The sequence below is a fragment of the Pecten maximus genome, chromosome 15 (genome assembly GCF_902652985.1).
Source record: "Pecten maximus chromosome 15, xPecMax1.1, whole genome shotgun sequence".
NCBI lineage: Eukaryota > Metazoa > Mollusca > Bivalvia > Pectinida > Pectinidae > Pecten > Pecten maximus.
The window spans coordinates 10,780,958-10,796,230 of record NC_047029.1 but is presented as its reverse complement, the minus strand read 5'-3'; the positions used below and the strand labels follow the sequence as shown (position 1 = coordinate 10,796,230).

Sequence of the window (15,273 nt, the reverse complement as noted above, 5' to 3'; positions counted from 1 at the left end):
TTTGTCATAATGATGATTTTCCGAAGTCAGTGTCGTGTTTTTATACAGGACACATATTAAGATATATTGTATATTTTATCTACTTATAGAACAGAAAGTGCTGACAGGGCTGACCAGATATACAATTTATCTGGTAGCTAGTACGACAACGGCGAACAGCAATACATCAGCTAAGCGGTCACTCACAGCAAAACGTGTCGACAGGCCTACAATGTATTACCTAATTAGCGTAACGATATATCACGGCCGAAAATAGCCTGCCGAGATGACGCAGAAAATAGCACATTGGCCTAGAAACTATCACACAACTTACTATATCTGTATTTACATCTTGAAAAATACAAAAATATGTATGTAGAAATTTTGTAAATAATTCCTCTTATTGTGATTTTTGGAAGGATTCCAAGCATACGAACCTGCCGATTTAGTGGTGCATTGGCCAAAATGTCGTACGATTGAGTATGCATAACACACTCACATATATATCGAACACGTCACAATTAAAGAAGGAATTCACGCCGTTAACCAACAGCACTAAATGCATGTATGTTACATTGTTAACGACATGTTTGACGAGACCATTTGGAGGCGTAGATCGTGAGTTCGAAGAAAGGTCAAAATTGTCTTCCTTCATCATTTGTGTCTGTCGTACAACATGCCGTTTGATGTCATACCGTTAGTATTTGAGCGTGAATGATTTCATCTGGCGAGGTACAGAAACGTGACTTGTTCGTCAGGGAACTTTCAGGAAAACTGGAAAATCTTCTAGATTCTGACAGATTTATCTACTAGAAGTCTCGTGACGTTTGTATGGGACAATATAAAACACGGCCTCAGCTCTTAGGGACTATTTATTAGGAACGTTGCGAGGAACATCTGGATAAATGATTTTAACTTAAACCAAATTCAACCCCCTCCCAACTTCCTGGCGCATCTGATCACGATGATATACAAGGGTGAATTATGACACGTTTAGGCTGGTTCTAAAAGTACCGTAACTCACCCCATTTTATCATCGTGACCGGATGCGGCATACAAACGTCCCGAGATATCCCAGTTATATATAGTATCATGTGAATCAATTTAGTTCTAGTAAAATGATGTCCGCTTTAAACCCTAGACCAGAACATTGTACCCAATAACACTAAAGTTTCTCACAGGGCCTTAGATAATTGATAGAAGTACTGCAAATCAAGTTTTCAGTTGTCATACTTTCTAGTCCCGGTATTGTGCGTCATATTCTTTTGTTGCAAACCGCAGGGTTTGAAATCTATCTGCCTTAGTGGAGACAAACGTGTCTCTCTGGCTGGTTACTCAGTATCGCCCTCCACTGAATATTGTTATCGTCCAAACTGAATGCTGTTCATTTCAATGAAAAAAGCATGGGCCAGGGGATCGGGATACCCAACGTTTATTATGTAGAAGTACAGTCGTAACTGATTATCTTCATATTTAAGAGGCATAAGATACCACATCAGAAATATAATAAGTATCATATATGTGGAAATATGTGTATAGCTCTGAAAAACTCAGCAGCACATTCGGCTATCTTTACATTGGTTTGTTCAGACTGCCTGATAGAAGTACACACAGAGTGTAGTGGTTGTGATTAACATCATATAATTTATCCCTGAGAGTTTTAAGTGGCTCGTCATACCTGTTACAAATGAGGAGACAATGATGTTCATGGACATTACCACAGGTACAAGTTGTTGATTCAAGAAGGTGGTCTCTGTGTAGATCAAAATTGAGGTTACTTTACCAATTCCTGTGTTGGCAGAGTAGGATGTATTTTCTGTCATCCTGTTAACATAGGCGATTTTCTACGTGTGTCCAACTTTGTGTTACTTACAGCTCTTCTTAAAAGTTTTTTAAATTGGCAAAAAAATGTGATATAAGTCAGGTCCAACATTTCTCCAAGTTTATTATAATCTTTGAGTTTAATCTTCTGGTTAAATATGAGTTCTACACATATTGATGTCTAATTTCTTTGACCATATATTTACATTTTTCAGATCATGGATAAACTATTGAGTATATCGAGTGGGGTAGTTTGTATCATCTTAAATGAGATGTATTATCACCAGTCCTCAGTACATTTCTATTTCTTATATAACAAATGAGAAATAGAAGTGGACCGAGGACTGAACCCTGGGGGACACCAGCACTCACCTGTCTATGTGATGAGAGGAAGCCTTCTACATTCTTTATTGACTATCAATTACGTAATGTTTAAACAAATTAGTGAGATTTCATTAGAAAACATATTTTTCATTTAAATGATAAGCCAGGATGCCAGACACGATCAAATGTCTCGTTTAGACCACAAATTATTGATCCAATTTCAAGTCCCTCATCAAGTTTTTGTAAAATTGTATTTGACATGGATTATAAATAAACAGTAGAAGTTACCAGGAGTGAATGCGGATTTGGTATTTTTGTTTTTAAGTAGTTCAAGTAGTGAATGATTAAATTAATGCTTGAAATGATTTTTCTAATACTTCATTGAAACATTTGTGACATCGCCTTTACCATTATATATAACTTAAATGTTAGCAAAAAGATAGAGGAAAAGAACCAAATAAATTGATTTTATTAATATCATAGTAAGTGGAGCTCTAGTAGTGACGGAGAAAGAACTGTTGGTATAAATCCCTCAGACTCTGCAGGTTCCTTATCATTAAGTAGTCAGTTGAATAATTATAAGGATATATAACTCTCTTTGATAAGATATCTTTACATTAATCATAATTTTGATAAGTGCGTCCTTGCAACACTTAAGATAGCTGATAGATATCATACGCATTAAACATGATATTAAATCAAGGGAAATGTACCTCATTTTGACTGCGTATACGGTAGTATGCCCGCAGTTGGCAACAGATTTTTTATATTGTTAGCGCGTTAGCGCTGCATAGAGTATGTTCGTTGCCAACTGCGGGTATACTATCGTATACGCAGTCAAAAGAATGTACATTCCTTACATTTACATCAAACAAATCGTTGATATACCGTACGAAGAAAGTAAAAATCGGGATGTGTTGCGACGTTGGTAACTACGGCAGCTGTGTTTGCTAAGATGATATAGTTCCAGTGAATCTACGTAAAGACACAAATTATTGTTAATAAAATTAAAAGAAACATCTCATCATTTTTTATTAATATCTTTTACGTTTTTAATTAATTGATATATTCACTATCCACAATTTCCGTCTCGGATTAAATATGGTTGTCCGGTACAGCGTGTATTGACACAGATTTAGTAGTGACGTGGTCGGATGTTCTAGGAGCTGTACGCTTCAGCTGTTTGTTGTTTGCTTACCTCGCGGAGAAGTTAAATATGCACCCATGCACTTCTCTAATATCACTTGATGTTAGCTTTTTGTACGGATAACATCGGATAAAAGGAGAAAATTGCGTTGATAAGTCCTTTCAAAATGGCGCCGTCTAATTGACCTTTCGTAACGTCACAAAGTGACGACGTCATGAATTTATGTTACCGATTCCGGCGCTTATCAATCCGCTGAGTTCTCTGTTTTACTGTGTTAACACTGATTTATTCATGGTCAGAATTTACTAAGGTGAAGAACGGAGATATGTATATATATAATTATACATATTATTTTATTATATGGCATGTTCTGAGATTTCCACGGAATATCGTGTTGACAACAGGTTATATGTGTTTGTACCAGCAGAGACAGTCAACCTGTCAGAATAATTCCAACCACATAAAACGATATGTAATTGATATCTCCCATGTTCTGGATATACCAGAAATATACGCCGTCATATATACACCTTTAATGACGTCTTGTATAGTTGAATCATCGTCAATAGCCAATACACTTGCCCTTTGACACAGACTCTTATGAATATTTAATAAATGTATTTTGGTATACATACAAAAGGCTGTCAATGGCTTTATATGCTCCCTTTGGAACGGAAATCCAAACACGTTAAAGAATGGGGAGATTATCGACAAGCCTTGCTATAGTTCTAGGATGTATCTTGACAGGTAAGATTTTTAAAGATTGATATAAGTATGAATGCTGTGATAACAATTTATTTTAAACAGCGAAGAATCAATTTTGTACAGAACGAAAATGAACATAATGAGTACACGGAACTCTAAAATGAACCTACCAAATATGGTTACATAAGATATAAACCGTTAATATCTTCAATTAATAAATTCAAGTTTTTTAAGTATGAATAGTAACATTGGCAATACAAATCTATAAAAAAAAATCCGCATTTAATAGTATTAGTTTGTATAATCAACTACTGCCATTAAGAAAAATCATATGTTTTGAAGAAATTGGACGAGATTGCTTCACCCTTTTGTACCATAGGGAATGTCGTAAGTGGGTTGATTTTGCGTCATTATTAAGCTTCCCTTACAGGAAGACTAACAATCCTCTATATGGTTTAAACGTTATGCTGTCTTCCCGAAAAAGAAACGCTTGACCACTTTTGTTAGTTTTTATTTTATAATAATTTTCTATTGTTGTTATGTTGTGTTGGTTTCATACGGTTTCGTTTTCTCAAATCACTCCAATTTTGTTGACGTCATTGTCGCTTAAACGCTTTAAACATGGCCTCATACGATATCGTTTTGCAATTTTGTAATCTGACGTAGCGAGATAATCTTTAATTATCCTTCAAGTTAAACTGTGAATAATTAAAATAATTTTCTCCAATTTCAGCATATTTAGATACCTAATTTTATTCATACCGGTACATGACGCTTCACCTTTGAAGCGATGAACATAGTACCGCCATGTTTCCCCTTTATTGTTATTGCAACATTTCGTCCAAATCCATCAATGCTTAGAATTTTTGACTCTAATTTGTACCGTCAATCGGAAAACTTTGGAATGTGTTTGTAAAGAATTCAAATATTTTATTCACCGGAAAACCATTAACTTTCAAATGGCACAGAGGAAACAATTGAAGCATTAAGATTAATACATTAAGAAATGATTCCCTGTCAGTATCATTACTGTGATATTGTTTTGGAAATTAGTTTTCTGTTGACAAAATGGTACCGTCCCATTTACATTAGAATGAATATGGTAATTAAACGGACTGCAGATGATTTAACATATCTACAAACGATTAAACTTTCGTTCGAGGTACGATGCTACAAATATCATATGATAAATATGTCACGTGGTGTAGTGATATTGAACGAAACACGGTTGATATGATATTAATTGAGGGCAAACATTTTCTGTAGGGGTGATATTTCTGTATGGCGAGTTTTGTTTTTTACTATATAGTCAATGCTAATGTTATTTCCGTATCAGTGTTGTTATTTCGCTATAGGCGATGTTCGTAATATCCCTGTATGACCAGCGTTGTATTTTCTCCAAAGGCGATGTTCGTGATATTCCTTTATGAGCAGTGTTTGTAATATTCCTATATATTAGTGCATACCATAGTGTGATGTGGTATTTGTGTAAACACGATAGTGACCTTGAATGGTATGACATTTTTTTTAAACATGATATTAACCTTGAACGGTGTGGAATCTGTGTATAACATGATAATGACCTTGAACGGTGTGGTATATGTATATAACACGATAATGACCTTGAAGGTTGTGATATCTGTATATAACACGATAATGACCTTGAATAATGTGTTTTTTGTGTATAACACGGTAGTGACCATGACCTTGAATGGTTTCGTTTTTGTGTATAAAACGGTATAGACCTTGAATGGTGTGGTATTTGTGTATAAAACGATAATGGCCTTGAATAGTGTGGTATTTGTGTATAACACGGTAGTGACATTGAACGGTTTGGTATTTATGTATAAAACGGTATTAACCTTGAATGATGTGGTATTTGGGTAAAACACAATGGTGTCCTTGAATGGTGTGGTATTTGTGTTTTTACACGATAGTAACCTTAAAAAGTTGGGTATAACACAATAGTGACCTTGAATGGTGTGGTATTTGTGTATAACACGAAAGTGACCTTTAAATATGCTTGTGTATGCTAGATGCAAGGGAGGAAAGATAATTGACATCGAGGAGGTTGGCTTTAAAGCCTTCAAGAGAGTCGGCTGTGTCTAGATCTGGTATGAGCTTGTTCGCATCTGGATTGTTTCTAGGAAAAGCAGTATTTTCGGTAGTCAGTTCTACAATAGAGTGTTGAGTCAGAGGGATTTGTGGTTTTAAATTGGATTTACAGCAACTATGTTTTGGCCAAACTTATACATAAGAATAAGAATAGCGTCTAATGTATACTACGGTAGAAAACATCCTTGGTGAAAATAACAATGACCACAGTTAGTGTGTTTATGTACAAAACTGTATTTATGGGGGTAATTGCTCCTGTAATTTGGCCCTGAGTAGGTCAGTTCCAGATCAATTGTCGCCACTAACTGCCTGGGGAATCGCTATAAAGCAAAGCAATATGACAGGTGACACAAGTTCAACCCCTGCTTCTCTACAAGACAATAAAGCTTGACGTCATTGGATATGCCACCTGTGTACAAAACGTGCAAAAACACGTGTTCTGGTAACGTGGACATATACACGTGACCACAAACCAAATGAACTCCCAGATATATCATCAGTTGATCCTGCGCTAAACGTGTCAACTGTCTGACCGCAAAAACAGCAATCTAGATATAACGGTCAATTCCTAGTTTCATCAAGGACAATTTGGCATATGGTAGGATGCTTGAAGTTTTAACAATGCTGTTACATGCTTCATTTGCTTTGAATTATTTTTTTAATGGATAAGTTTAGGGTTAGGTACTGACCATCCATATTGAAGGGTAAAAATGAGAGGCACTGATAGCACGAGAGACTTGCATGAAACGTAGGGTCAACATTTGGCCCCCACATCAATTTCATGTAATAGTATTTTTTAACACAATACATGAAAACAAACCATAATTGAGTAAATGAAGTCATTATTTCTTCTAAAAGTCGCAGTGGACCTCCTTGCATAACACCGAGTTGAGTGAAGGGGTACCCTAAAAATAATTAATAAGTTTACAGGCTAAAGCATATTTCAAAATCAATTATAACAGTTTACAGTATATGAATTTATGGTAATTTTTGATACCAAATATGTCATATTGGCATACATGAAGGAAGTGGAATGATACATTAAATTAGAAAAATACATTTAATATTTTCACAAAATTGAAAATGTATACAACCTTGGCAACTTGAATAAGTATAGTTGTAAGCACAGACTATATTTTATACTTTCGATATATATATACTTTATACAGAACTAATATGAGACAAATTCAAAACTGGTTAATTACTTTTTAGCATGTCTAACATGTCCAATGCACAACTTTCCCCCATGTTAAACGTTTAAAAGTGAAGGACTAATGACAACACCTTAGCGCACACCTTAAGCCGTTCATTTAAGACTTTCATTGGGTGTCAGACAATGCTGTCATTTCTTTCTATACTTAAATGTTTCGAGTCAGTTATACATATCTACTTATGTAATATATCTTCATGTTTTGTCTGCTAAATGGGAAAGGATATAATGCTAATCACATGTTTATTAGTTTTATTGTAATAGAAACTGTACTGTCTATGTATACATGTACGTCTATATGGACACTATCTCAACCTGAAGTAGTTCTTAAGAGAAAAGATTATTCTGCAGAATGCATATTTGTTATTGAGTTATTACTGCTGCATATAACTAATAATCATAAATAAGTTAATGGATTTGTTTTGTAATCAACAAAAATACAAAACATATTGGTTTTTAAATAAAATCAATCTTAAATCAAATTTTCTTGTTTATCGGATATTGTGCATTGGACATATTCGACCTGCAAAAAAGTAATTTACCGGTTTAAGAATGTCCTCAAATTGATTCTGTAGAAAGTAAATACTGTACATCTATATGGAAAGTTTTTAAACAGGTAAAAAACATAGGCTGTGATTACAACTAAACTTATTCAAGTTGACAATGTTGGATATATCTTTTTATTTCGTGAAAATTTGCATATTTTCTAATTAAATTTATCACTATGCTTACCTCCTGCATGTCAATATGACATTTTGGTATACACTGTGAACTGTTGTAATTGATTTTAAATCTACATTAGCCTGTGAAAATTATTAACATTTTGTTAGGGTATCCCCCTCACTCAACTTGGTGTAATGCAAGGAGGTCCACTACGACTATCGGCGGATATAATGATTAAATATTTACGCAATTATGGTTAATTTTTATGTATCTACATAAGGTGAAAAAATGCACGAAATTGAAGTGGGGGCCGGCGCTAATGTTAAATTTCCAAAGGCGTTGACCAACATTTACATGAAACGAAAAACATGAATGGATATATCAACTATCATTTATGTTATGATTTACATTTTTTGTTCTGTTTGATTTTTACATTGTAGAGAATAATAATATCTGTAATTGTGAAGTTCTATGATAAAGGTAAAGCTGTAATACTGTGGATTCTTAGTATGAATGACGGCGGGAGGTCTGTAGTGCTCAAAACTGACACAAAATGTTTGAAACAAGACAAACGAATGATCCATCATTTATTGGAAGGACTTGAACTGACCATTATTGTTTTAAGCATTCATTACAACAGTAGAAATCCTGCATATGTATCTCTGAAATGTAATACAAAAGAATAAGCCAGGAATTAGGCAGGTGTGAGTTTCCAGTTTTGATTGGTCTATTACATTATAATTGACTACTTAAGCAATCAACTTATATTAGTTGTTTACAATATGTTCTCTTCGCAGATATAATGCACGTTTAACCTATCTGCATTATGGTGCAGCGGAGACAATGTAACTCATTGTTCTGTTGTTATTTGAACTCTGGTGAATGTTAAATGATATATCATACTGTAAACGTTGAAATTTACGCGAGGGTGAAATTCCACGGACTCCTTTTGCGAAAATTTCCCCACGCGTATTATGTTGATATCAATTTGCGTAATCTTGAACTACAAGCGAAAGTGGATCGATCACGAAAATTACCCCCACGCGTATAGTTTACATATTGAAATCGCGAAATAAACCGCCGCGAAAATAATCACGTTTGCAGTAAGTGTTTGTTTCAGTATGAAACGCTCAGGTGACACCTCGTGATTCTATGTCCCCGTGTTTGTCATGTGAACTATTGACACATTTGTGTAAACATCGCCCACTAGTTCAGACAGGTTCAGACATAAATCAGTATTAAAGACTTGTATTAACATATTTGAGCGGAATACTGTATAAAATGAAGCGCTCTTTGTGTATGAACTACGCTGTTTTCGTGGTTGTTATGGAATAACAAATATAGATATGTATGTGTTATTGGTATATTATTGTTGTTTTATTTGTATCCACGAAATCATTTAAAAGCTCCAAACCATGAAATAAAGTACACACAAACATTTCACCTGATACAGTACAGTGAAAATATATTTTTACGATAAAACACTCAAACAGTAGAAAGGAACTCCTTGACAGTCCCAATGGTGTCTATTTCCGGATCCAATAGTTTATTTAGATGAATATGTACATCACCAGATCCCAATGCCTATCGTGTCATATATTAGTATGGAATACATATCTCAGAATCAAGAAAGATACTTTGTTATGGATTTTATTCGGATAAATGCATCTGGAAACTTAACTGTGCATCACGTTCAAAATGCATGGAGAGCTAGATCTCGGTGGTGTTGATTTCTGATGTCGATATCAGAATCTTCAGATTTTGTTGGAGGAAAAATCTTAAATATGAAAAAAATCTCAGATTTCTGTATGAAAGAGGACACTAATTACTTTATACGAAAATATTATCTATACACCCCCATAACTCAGTAATAAATAGGATTCTTGTAAGGAGTCAAAGATTACCTCGCTGGATGAGGAGAATATTTACATGAGATCTATGTACTTTCTGAATCCTTTCATTTTTTGTATACGTACTATTGCAATTTACAACAATAAATTAAAGTTTAAACTAACTGGCTAGAGACCCGGGTTGGATTCATGTCTTGATCGCTCTGCAAGAATGATATTTCTCTTTCCTGTATTGGAGTATGCCGTATGAATTTCCAATAGTGCAAGACATTATGTTTGCTAGATCTGTATGGTGAAGCCGAGAAGGAATGTTCTATTGTGTTGACCTTACATTCCATGGTCCTTTTCGGTGGGAAATGAAAGACCCGAATTTTTACACTGAACATGCATTCTCTAAACGGATGTTCTGAGTTGCTTATTTAAGCTGCCTAGATTTATATACCATCCGAAAAGAATCCAGTTTTCGCTGTATTCCTTCCTTTCCATAGGATGGGCGTTTTTCATTTGGTAAAGCCTTAAACTTATAAAGTGACGTAATAAATAAGGTGACGTTATAAAAACAGTATCGTAATAATAGATACTAGCTGCAAACTTTTTGTTTCTAATGTACAATGATCTCTGAACTTGCAATAGTCCATACATGGAAGGTCATTGTAAATGAAATATGTTGCCAGAGGCAATTGTCAATCATCTGCCATGTCCTGAACAAACAGCACGACCTTTTGACCACATTTCTATTGGAGACCATAATAATATTGGTTTACACAATAACTATTGCTGGGTAGACGAGATAGCTGCCATTATGATACATAAACTACAAGGGGCCTATCAATAATAACATGTCTCCCTCAAGGCTGTAGTTTGTCCATAACTATATGTGCCAATGGAGACACTCTTGACTTGTACATCTGTAATATACATACGCAAGTAACATACAATCAAAAAATACTTATCTGTCGTCCGCTGAAAGGCCTCTAGGCCGCGGACATTAACTCCAGGTAATGGTGGAACAGAACTTGTCGCAATATTTCATATACTAAAATACGATAGCGATGGGATTGCATGTAGGTGGGAAAAGTATATTACCGAAAATGATTTTCTAGAATATATTTTTTATTTTATTATCCGTCGTAGGCATCTCTATGCCGAAGTATACAGATATGTATATATATACATATATATAGGTCAATAGGTATATTAATATACCTTCCTGTTTCCATCCATATATCGCACCATTCTTGGATCATAGTACTAAGGTTGTGTTTATAACTGCTATATAATTATTTAAGTCCAATTATAGGTCGCATGAAATAAACTTAACGGATAATTGTTCTTAAGTGAACAAATACTTCTCATCTTATATAGTCTGGAAAGGACAATTTAGATAATTTATTTTGTAACCAATTTTAGGAAATAAACAATTGCTTCCGGTGCATATAATATGTATGAAGCAAAAAGAAAACACATGAATTTGAATCAGTATAGTAACGGTTGGGGACAGCTACAAATAAAATAGGAATGTACATATCAACCTGAATCGTATCAGGTTATAAGCTGACTGGGTTTTGGTCCACTGTCAGTATAAATTTGACTGGTTGTACTTCAATATTTATCCGAATAAAACTAATGTACTTACTTATCTTTCTTTTTGGTATTGATATACATGTCAATATAAAACAATCTTGTTAAACTTCCGTTCAGGAATACTGTTTTCTTACACTAGCTAATTGTTTGTTGTCGCGGCTGGTGGTCACTTGAATTGTAATTATATGCATGGTGTTATAAAGAAAATGTGTTCCAGCGGCCAAGGAAGATCAATTAGAATGTTCACAATTTTACAATGCGTTATAAGAAACAAAAAAAAAACAATTAAAAGAGCAAATGCTACTATTAATCAAACGTAGAATAACTTCAATTAGCTTAATATATTCCAGGTCCAGTTAAATCAACGTTTCTTAACTAAAGTAACACCCTTGACTGATTTCCCCCCATAGGAGAGCTTTTTAATTGCGTTTAAGGATGAAACCTCAGCTCAGAAACCTTGTTCCAATTCTGAAGAAATGCTTTCCCGTGGAAATTTTAAGTTTATGTTAAGGAGTTCCCTTGTAGTTCAAGGAATATTGGGGAAACTTATGCAAGTACTGTTCTTCAAGGTAGGGCCATCGTAGTCTGTTTAAAAAACAAATCCATTGATGCATTGTGATGCTATCTAGGTCTTTATTGTCTCTATATACACATTTATATAATATTTATTTGAAACACCCTATGTTTACAGTATATGGCCAGCTACCGCCAATGCTTGAACAGATGATGACGAACCCTTCCATGGCCATGGCAATGATGAACGGAGGTGGACAGGGATCGGGGGCTATGAACCCACTCCTCATGTCTGCCATGATGAATCCAGCAGCCAGCGGAGAACCTTCTACCTTAAACGATATGGCTATGATGAACATGATGATGAATGGAAATGGACAGTCCGGCGCTCGGAATATGTTTGACATGCAACCTCAGGCATCACCTTCAAGTAACAATTCCACTGGAACCAGAATGGCAATGCCTCCTCCGATACCCGTCAACCGGGGTCCAAGTATAAACGATATCATGTCCATGATGATGATGACAAGTTCGGGAAATGCCCCGAGCTCTGATACTTTACAAAGGTTAGGAGTTATGGGAGCTTTAGGGAGAGGCAGCACAAGGGCTCTTAACCCCAGTCTTTCTCCCAGTAAGTTGATGGACTTGACAAGAGATGGTGTGGTAAGTATCCAGTGAATATATCTGGCATATATAGATATAGGTGTACCTTACTTCCGATAAATAAAGAGTTAATATGTCAAAGAAATATTCTATCTGCAATTAAGACACATTTTAAACTTGATTTCGTTATTCACCTGAAATAGAGATGATTTACATGATTTGGGATTCTGAAAAGTGGCACTATCTTGTGTTCTACTTGAAAGTAGCACAGTCTATATTAGAAATGAATGGGTTAAAGTACCTTTCCTTCTAATTCATACACTTCAGGCAAAATATCATTTTCCTGACTTTCCTTACGGTTTGCCAAACTTTCCCATGGCCTCCGGAATATTCCGTAAATGACAAAACAGCTGTATGGTTCAGATTATATATCCATTGGCATCTTGCTATTATTTACATCATAATTAGGTAATGCATTTTTCACCAGTGTATCTTGTATACAATGTTTCAGGGTGTTAGCCCTGTAGTCGCCAAGCAGATCTGCCCCCCACAGAGATGTCCGTTCCGTGTTCAATGTGAAAGCCCTATAACTACATACAAGCCAGAAACATTTTTTGTCTGCCCGGAATGTCCAAAATGTCCGTTTCAAATTATGATGGGAGCAATGAATCCGAATTTCAATTCCATGGGGTAAGTGTATGCTTGTCTGCTGCTCTGACTTCAGATTGACAATATTTTGATGTAATCAAGTATTGGGGCGATCAAGAACATTATATGATATTCCTCTGAATAAGATGTCAAAGGCTAGTCATTGTAATTGAATTTGATGTGATGCTCTCGTTTGCAAAAATTGTTTATCAATACAAGTTTAACAATCTTATTATTTTATCATATCTTTTAGGAGACTTTTTCTTGCAGCAACAGAATTTAGATATCAATATTGCTTCAAAACTATGAAAATAGTTTATAACAATATTTTAGACAACATTAAAGACCTGTTTCATATCAATGAATCTTGCCTTAGGACTAATGAAAGGGTTTGAGTTATTCTTTTGCATAAACATACTGTTGCTGGACAGTTGATATGAGTTCTGGTGGGGACACTTTTTTCTAACGAATGCGGCATGAGAAATACAATATTTTGTTTTATCCAAGTAGTTTTAAGGTGTCTATCGTCTCTTGAGATGATGAATTGTATAAAGCATCTATTTATAGCTCTCGAGATCAATGTCCATTCTTTAAACTGAATACATTTTCTCTTTAGGTCTACGCGAAGACGGCCAACGATGCGTAGGACTATGAGGGGCCGTCCAGGATTCCCGACGCCCATGCGTGCAATGCCGAGGATCAGGAACGCTACAGCTAGTGCTATGTGATAACACTCCCTCGACCTTCTCGGGACAAATAAACATAATGTTTAAAATTGTTAAAATATTCTACGACGTGAAATAATCGTGTGAGCGAGTGATAATGGTAATGTATGCGAGAGATATCTGCGTGTGTGCTCGATTGTATTGCCTGCATAATCAATATGCTTGTTTTAGACGGATTCGTTTTCAAATGTGATATAAATTGAATTAAAATTTGTTGTGAATTTTATAAAGTGCAATCTTTATATATAAGTAACAGCATTGTAACTACAAGAATTGGGTTAATGGACAGAATTCCACAAATGGGTTTAACGGTATAGCAAAGTGACGAAACATACCAATGCTTTAGCTTCTCGCTGGCAGAAAAATACATAATCACCCACAACAGATACACCGTGACTGACTTGTATCTCTACTTTTCTAACAACTAGTGGTTAATGAAGCCTGCGTTTAATTCGGTGAAGAAAATCATAGGTTTGCAACTTGGAACATCTAAAATATGATTGGTCAGCAGGACATTTTATTTAAGGTAACGAGAGAACACGAGTAAACATCACCAATATATTATATTATGTAATTATGTAATTAAAACACCAATATAAGCCCTTCTGGCTTCTGGATGCGTATCCTGGTAGCGATCAATTAATCGATTAGGTAACACTGTAACACGTAGGAGCGAATTTGGAGGGTTCATTGTGCCAGTGCTGGTTAAGACGCGATTTAAAAGAGTTCACAGAATTTGCAGACACCACATTTTCTGGTAAACTGTTCCAAATATCTACAACTCTGCTGTTAAACCGATGTTTGGTTACTTCTAGTCTGGAAACTGGCTTCAAGATCTTCTTAGAATGACCTCTTGTGAAGGTAATGGGATACATTTTAAACAATTTATCTTTGTCTACCCTATCGATGTTGTTGATAATCTTGAACACTTGAACGATATCAGTACGTTTTCTTCGATATTCAAGGCTTGATAATCCTAAGGATCTGAGTCGTTGTTCGTAGGATAAGTTGGTTAATCCAATAACTCTCTTGGTGGCTCTCCTCTGGACATTCTCTATCACAATTTTATCCTTGAGCAGCATAGGGTTCCAAACGCAATATGCATATTCCAGATGAGGCCGAATTAATGACTTGTACAAGTTTAGGAACATTTTTCTGTCGATATAGGTGAAAGTTTTGAAGACCAGACCGGTTAATCTGTTAGCTTTAGAAAAACAAATGGAGGCATGCTCACTAAATTTCATTTTGCTATCAAAAGTTACGCAGAGATCTTTTTCGGATTTAGTATTGGTTATTTCGCTCTTTTGACCTTCTTTTTCAATGTTATATTTATTAGTGTTTTCCTTGGAATTGCTAATACACAGGTGTTTACATTTTTTGGCGTTT

General features: G+C 35.2%; 1 protein-coding gene across 1 annotated transcript; it reads left to right on the top strand.

Moving 5' to 3' along the window:
• Positions 1 to 3,885: 3,885 nt before the first annotated feature.
• On the top strand, positions 3,886 to 14,113 carry LOC117344013. Its single transcript, XM_033906608.1, has 4 exons — positions 3,886 to 4,018; positions 12,090 to 12,574; positions 13,026 to 13,204; positions 13,779 to 14,113. The coding sequence occupies exons 1-4, from the start codon at positions 3,967 to 3,969 to the stop codon at positions 13,888 to 13,890; spliced, it is 828 nt and encodes a 275-aa protein (XP_033762499.1). The 5' UTR covers positions 3,886 to 3,966; the 3' UTR covers positions 13,891 to 14,113.
• The last annotated feature ends 1,160 nt before the right edge of the window (positions 14,114 to 15,273 follow it).